The 7,057-nt window shown below is 37.1% G+C and overlaps 1 protein-coding gene across 2 annotated transcripts; it reads right to left on the bottom strand.

The window, feature by feature from the left end:
* Position 1: 1 nt before the first annotated feature.
* Positions 2–5,650, bottom strand: svip (small VCP interacting protein). 2 transcript variants are annotated; one of them, XM_023955745.1, is made up of 4 exons: positions 5,121–5,639; positions 4,844–4,894; positions 1,775–1,894; positions 2–1,484 (listed from the first exon to the last, which is right to left on the bottom strand). In XM_023955745.1, exons 1-4 carry the CDS (start codon positions 5,181–5,183, stop codon positions 1,470–1,472), a joined length of 249 nt encoding a protein of 82 aa, XP_023811513.1. In that variant the 5' UTR covers positions 5,184–5,639; the 3' UTR covers positions 2–1,469. The 2 variants fall into 2 exon arrangements, with proteins under 2 accessions (XP_023811513.1, XP_023811514.1); XM_023955746.1 differs by lacking the exon at positions 2–1,484 and adding an exon at positions 2,247–2,296 and having other exon boundaries at positions 1,781–1,894; positions 5,121–5,650.
* Positions 5,651–7,057: the final 1,407 nt, after the last annotated feature.

The following is a 7,057-nucleotide window of genomic DNA, read 5'->3' as shown; positions in this document are numbered from 1 at the left end:
ATGGCAGAAATGTGACTCATTTAATTTTGCAAATAACAGATTTTGCATTCTAGAAAACAGCAAGAGCACCGGAAGCATTCAATAATAAAAGGAAGGCTGTTAGAAATGCAAAGTCACTGTAAATATTTCATCTCATTTTCCTCCAACATGAGGGAGGAAGAGGCTTTCTGTTCAAAAATTGGGGACATAGTTAGCTGCAATTAACAATTCAACCAAAGTCTTAATTAGGTCAGGCATCATGAAAGTGTTCAGCACAAAAAATTGAAACTAAATCTGTATAGAAAATAACAAAGAAAGGCCTTCATTAATCAAACACTGGTGAAGTGCATTAGGTCAAACCCTAGCTTACTGTCCACACACAACCTTTTTTTCCCCCCCAAGTTTTGCAAAGTGAAGGGCGTTTCAGTGGCTTCTTTTTTTATGCTCCTTAGTTTCCTGTTCCTGCTGAGACAAAGGTCTCTGAACAAACCATTAAGGTAGTAAATAATTAATGAAATATATATAGACCAGGTTGTGAAACAGGCAGTGTTTGCTTGCAAAACAATGAATTGTAACCCAAAAAAACAACACCACACCTAACCTTTCCCATACACAGCGTTTCTCCTCAGTACACTGCTCAGCAACATTCAATAGGGACAAGTGCAGCTAATCTAACAGAAGGCTTAAAAACATTATATTTGCACTTTTTTTGTGCTATCTAAAGCAAAACAAAGCACAACCATTGCAGATAACTGCTTTTTTTGAGCAAAATATGAACTTGGCTACAATCTTCAATTGTGAAAACTCAAAACATTGAATTAACTATTAGCCCAAATCGCAACCAACTTCAAAATAAGAGCCTTCATGTGATCTGACACGGGTGTTTTTCCACACGCTTCAGTAACCTGGTTTTTAGGGTAAACCTGGAGAAATCTGTGCGTTAGTTTTAGTTAGTCAGATTTCTTCCAAACATTTATTATTTATTTTTCACTGATTTCTCTGGAAAAAGAAATAGCTGAGGGAAATCCAGTTTCTAAAATCCCCAACTTTGGTTACAAAAAAAAAAAAAAAAAAGGTTTTCGGTTGGCATGACATTTGAAAAAACTCAGTTACTGGAGTCCACCTGCTTAGATAAAGCAGATGGGTGTCTTATCACTTAGAAAATTTACCCTAAATCTTAAAAAAAAAAAAATTGTTTTAATTAGTTCCTGGCTTTTCCAAAATAAAGTACCAGGAAGGGCTTTTTGATGGTCATCATCAAAGACTCTCCTGGTCCTTCACACTCCAAAGGTTTAAACCTGTGTGAAACAGCAAGTACAGCCCTGTTTTGTTTGGAACCATGTCAAACTACTTTGCTTTCAATCTGACAGAAATGCAGAGGAAATCATGGTTATGTGGTCAGCAGGTTAAGCATCGTTCAAGTAATCTAGCAGGGATTGTTCCTTCAAAGGGGTTTGGACATCAGCATTTAGACTTTACCGTCCTGATTTTCAGCCCACTTGCCACTGCAAGAGAAATAGGACAGAAGATCAGTGACATCCAAAAATGGTTTAAAAACAGTCAAGTTTGAAACAGCTCTAAATCACCCAACAAAAGAATAACATGTTTGAATCAACAACCAATGGTAGATGTTTTACAGTTCAGCTGATAAAAATTAACTGTTCCCTCAATTTTTCATTGAAAAAAAATTACAAAACAACGAGTATGGCAAAAAAAAGCACTTTGGATTTAGCTTAATAATATTAATACTAGATTCACTTTTTAACAAAAATAAATAAATAAACCCTAAATTAACCTTTAATCCGCCGCCACCTCCACCAGACACAGAGGTCGTCATCGCTTGTTTCTCGACCTCCTCTTGCTTTTTCCTTTTCCTTTCCACTGCTTCTGGATTTTTAACCCCCCTGTACGTTGTCTGGAAAGAAAATGGGGGGAAAGCAGCTCATTACGACTACATTTATGGATTACTTAAGTAAAAAATTAACCACAGTAAACATGTGTTGGTTGAGCAGCCAATCAAAACAAGCCAGAAAATGTTAAACGACTGTAAAAAGTGATTTACTGTGATTTCCTGCTAACTTTAAGATGGCCTTTGAGTTAGGACACAGTGATTCAGCCTGCAGCAGATAAGTGTCACTTGTAGGGGGGTGGAAAATCAAAATATTAAAAATAAATAAATGAGAAAGAACGGTGACTTAGAACATAACGTTGTGGTAGTTAGAGTGCCAACTGATCAAAGTTTTTCATTCTGTTCCATGTCTACTTACCTGGACACTTTTGCATGGCTACGTCTCTTACGGGATTTCAAGTAGCTTTTCTGCACAATGAAAACATACTTACCATGATATAAAGTCAAGTTCTCCCAAAAATGCAGACATCCTGACATATTATTGGGTATTTAGACTAATGCACTAACTCTACACAAAGATCTTTAAATGTGGTCATGTTTAGTTTTTGGAAAAACTAAAATGTTCTTTGTGTTTAGACTAAGTTATAAGTTTTGCTATCAATATTTCTACTTAAAACAATGTAAAACTCACTAATCTCAGAAATGTTGATGTTTTAATGAAGATGGAGCAGATCTGATATTCTACTGTAACCTCAGATTAAAAAAATGACCGTTTGCAGGATTATACCTTAGATTGAAATGTTGTTTTTTTTTAAGATCATAACGTTTTAAATGGAATGTCAAAGCTATAAGATTCAGTTAGTGATGCTTATTAGCTTCATCACTCATACCAGACCTCACATATAAACCTTAATCACATGTTTAAGCTTTAAAAACAAGCGATTCAGAGAACATGTCTAATAGGTCTGGGACTTGTTAGGTTGTCCTGGTACAACTGATCGCTTCTCTTTGAGGCGGAAGCTCTCAAATAAGAATGTAAATGTCAAATAGCTTTAAAAAAAAGATATAATTCAGTTCCTTCTTAATGCTGTTTCTATTATTATTTCATGACATGCATGCAAACCAAACCGGAGTGCATCTAATGCTCCTTGAGTTGTAAGGAAGTCTTACGATTGGCTGCATGCCAGTATTATCCTAGAGTTTTATAAAGCGTTTCCACATCCAAATTAACAATACAATGTATTTTAAACATACAATTAGCTTGTCCCTCACTGATGTTTCCATCTGTGACGCTTATTCTAAACAGAATCCACAACACTTTTCTGAACACTTATTTTCTCTCATGATCCTTCGTTCAGGGATGCCTGGCATTCAGGCAATCGTAAGGAAAACATCAGTTAAGGACCCACTCCAAGGAAAATTGTATTTTGGAGGTTTTTAAAAATGTTCTTGTGACAAATTTTCAGCTGACGGAGGACATATAAGGAAAATTAAGATCAAAATTGCATTTCTTAGAATTTCTTATTCAAATTGTTGTATATTGGGAGCAGACAAAACAATTGCGTTGGAAATAGCTTGTGGAGGTGACACAAGTGCTACAATTGGCGGGCCATAAGCTCCCTGCTCTGCATCTGCTTGCAGACAAATAGATCCATGTATGTCTTTGTTTTACACGTCCGAGCTTGTATCTGGCTCAAACCTCTACAGCTGGATAGCTCCAATACCGCTCGCCATTTTTGTTACACCAGCAATGTTAGGTTGGGGGTGTGAGGGGCTATGAACTAGCAGGAGAGCATGTAAACAGATAGATGATGGGAAATTAAAAACTACTCAGCACCAACAGCTTTGCCCATAACTCAAGAGAGGCGAATTTCTAAAAAACTATGCTGCTCTGCAGAAACTACGTCCGAGAAAACATCACAGGTTTTAAATTTTGGTTAAATATGTCATAATCATAACTAAAAGACCACTGGGATCTTTTGAAAATAAATTAAAAGATAATTGGAGTGAAACTTTAAATAAAAACACGGACTTTTAACTTCCTTTTTGTCTTTTAAGTCAGCTAAAGCTTGATAACTCTCTTCAATGATGTCATAACTTAGCGTATAAATATTTTTTAACTTTTATTTTCCACATTTTTACTAATTTTCTCTTAAGTTGCTAAACTGAGAGTTCAAAGTTTTGAAGGGTCCGTTATGAACAGTGAGTCATAAGACTGAGGCCTCGGCAGCATGTGTGTGCAACACGCCCGCATGCTTACATTGAGTATGTTTAGCCCCCAGAGCACATGGTATCCAGTCTGTTACCCCATCAAAGGCACACAAAAGTGCAGAGAAATGAGAGGCCCTAGCAGCAGCTAAACACCCTGAAAACCAGGAGGAGCAATGAGAAGCAGTCAGGAGGTTTTTCCATGATAGATCAAGGTTAAACATGCCTTGCTGAACGGGGTCCACAGATGTGGAAAGAAATGGTTCAAAGCTCTTAGAGAAAAAAAAAAAATCACAAATTTGCAGCTAAATTAACCCATATTGATGCTATTTGAGCTGTAAGGACCAGGATAAGATAAGAAATACTGCATGTGAGTATGTTGGCAGTCACTTTAAAACACTGGGAACATAAAGGACAAGTTGAGATTTTAGGGGCAAAAGAATTCCTCTCTCCATGCCCCTCACCCCCGCCTACTTTCCCTTTTCTGTTCACTTAAAGCCGTCATATAAAGTATTTGTGTACATGATGTCTAAACATCATATTTTCCAAGCTGACAACACTGGGTAGGTGAATGTCATGTGCTTCTAACCTTGAAATGTAAACAATAAACATGTTTCCTTAACCTCAAATTGGTGGATTCTGCTTTAGAATCGCTCATTACATTGTGGATCCATTGGTGCACTGCCTTTTATATTTTCATTGAGTTACTCCGATTTGTATTGAACTATAGAATTTCTTATATTTGTGAAGAATCTGAAGGCTAGATTGAAATAAAATGAGAGGGGTGCGAAGAAGTCAGGGTCATACCTCTTTTTGCCTCTTCTCAGCAGCATCAGCTAACTGTCTTCTTCTGATCTCCTGTGAAAAGGGAAAACTTTGGAAACAGGCTGTCCTCGTGAGCTTAGAGCATGCTTAACATGCCGCACGAGCCTCAACAACATCCACTTCAACACTCTAGGGCCCGTTGGCGTTCCACACACGTGACGAACGTGTGTAATTTTCATCCTGACATTACTTTAGTTTTTACGAACTGGGATATCCGTGTGGCAATCTCAACTGTAATGAAAAGCTGTGTTTAACTTACAGGGTCTGGAGTGACAACTACGTCGTCCGCTGCTCCACCAAGGCACGGCAGGCACATTCCCATTCTGAGTAAATTATCCACCAAATAAAAGGCAACGAACAGAAAATATTAATTTTAGCTCTGTTTTGGCCTTAAAGCAACTAGCTATCTAACTAGCAGAAAGGTTCTCCCGAAATCACCAGGGTGGTATGGAAAGCAAAACAAGTGGCGGCTTCTACTCCCATCAGCTGGGTCGTCGGGCATAACGTTTGCTGCTACTACTAGCTAGTGGCTATTAGCAACGGAGAGCGACGGAGACAAATGCATTTCAGCTAACGGGCTACAAGGTATCACTACGAGGCAAACTGGCTGCTTCTCCTGGCCGCGTAATAAATTATCTATCTGCAAACCTTTTGTTTAGACGCCACGGCATTTAAGAAATATATATATTTATAGAGTTTAGCCCCCTGAGCCAAGTAAATTTTCCTGTGCGTTTGTTTACTCCGCACACAAATGTATCGAGTTGCGTTCCATTGCAATACGTAATTAAAAATGTTCACACGAAATTAATTCAGCCATAAAAATGTAAGTGAACAAAGGGGTTATTTTATTTGCTAAAGCCCAATTAAATATTTGTAGTAATACTACTACCACCACCACTACTACAAATAGCATTAAAAACATGTTGGGGATATGTTTAGTCAAACTGTTCCGTGCTTGCTCACAGTGTTTGAACGCAACGTCAGTTCTTGCTGATCCAGCGATCCAGCAGCTCCACTTTGTGGCCAAACTGAACATCTGTTGCCATGGTTATAGTCTAATAAGTTTTTGTTGTGTACCCATTATCACTTTTAACTGAACATCAGTTGCCATGGTTATGGTCTAATAAGTTGTTATTGTGCACCCATTATCACTTTTATGTGAAATCGATTACCCATAACTGGTACTTTAAATCTTCAATGCAGAATCGAAAGTTTACAAAATGAGAAAACAATCACAATAAATGCCAAACTGGATTTAAAGTATGAGGTATATGCTTATGAAATACATTTTCTAAATGAAATAATAATAGTCTGTAAAACATGAATAAGACAAAAAAAATAAGTAAATAAAGTCAATAAAGGTCTGAATCTGCTTGACGACCGATTTGCATGTTGTCAAAGTCAGTCCTATCTGTTGGAGAGTGGACGTTATCGTTATCTTCTCATGCTGCAGTTTGTTATCAGACTTTCTGAAGAGAAATCTCCACGTGAAGTGAGTGATGCACTGAACAGCAGCGGTTCTGTTGAATCAATACTCCACAATCTTTTCCTCTCGACATCTGAAACTCCACCCATTCATCTCCCCAGTAGCGACCTGAATGTTTCACAGCTTCTAGTACTGTGTAGTGGGAATATCAGGCTCAATGGAGTGGACATGGTTTGGCACTTAAAAATAACAATTTAGAATTTTATAAACAGGAAATTTGTGCTGTAGTTGTGCACACAATGGAATTGACCACATCAAAGGATAATGACAAATTTTCAGGTAGGTTTACCTCATCTTTCATGAGGCATTTTGAGTTTGTAGTTAGCTGCTGAAAACAGGAAGTGCAGCAAAAATTATACACAACTATATGGCTTATATTAAATAGAATATGTCTTTACCACAATATATTGAAAGGTTTGATAATTGTATGTTCATTGGACTTTTTTAAAAGCTCAACAAGTATAAAATGTGTATATAATGTGTTTTTATGGTGTTTTTGCTTTTTTACCTTTGTCAACAATTTTCTAAAAATTAAAATTGTACATAGCTCACCTGTTTTTTAATTTGTTGTTTCACCTAATAAGGTGAAACCATTAAAAAACATTAGGATGAACAAGAGTTCAGTCATTGAATTGCAAATCTATACTTAAATCTGCATCAACTTGACGAGAAAGCTGACATTATAGGTTTAATTCAATACTTAAGTGGGA

This window comes from Oryzias latipes, chromosome 6, assembly GCF_002234675.1.
Source record: "Oryzias latipes chromosome 6, ASM223467v1".
Classification (NCBI taxonomy): Eukaryota; Metazoa; Chordata; class Actinopteri; order Beloniformes; family Adrianichthyidae; genus Oryzias; species Oryzias latipes.
Note: the sequence above shows the minus strand (reverse complement) of the source record. Positions and strands in the feature narration are given on the sequence as shown.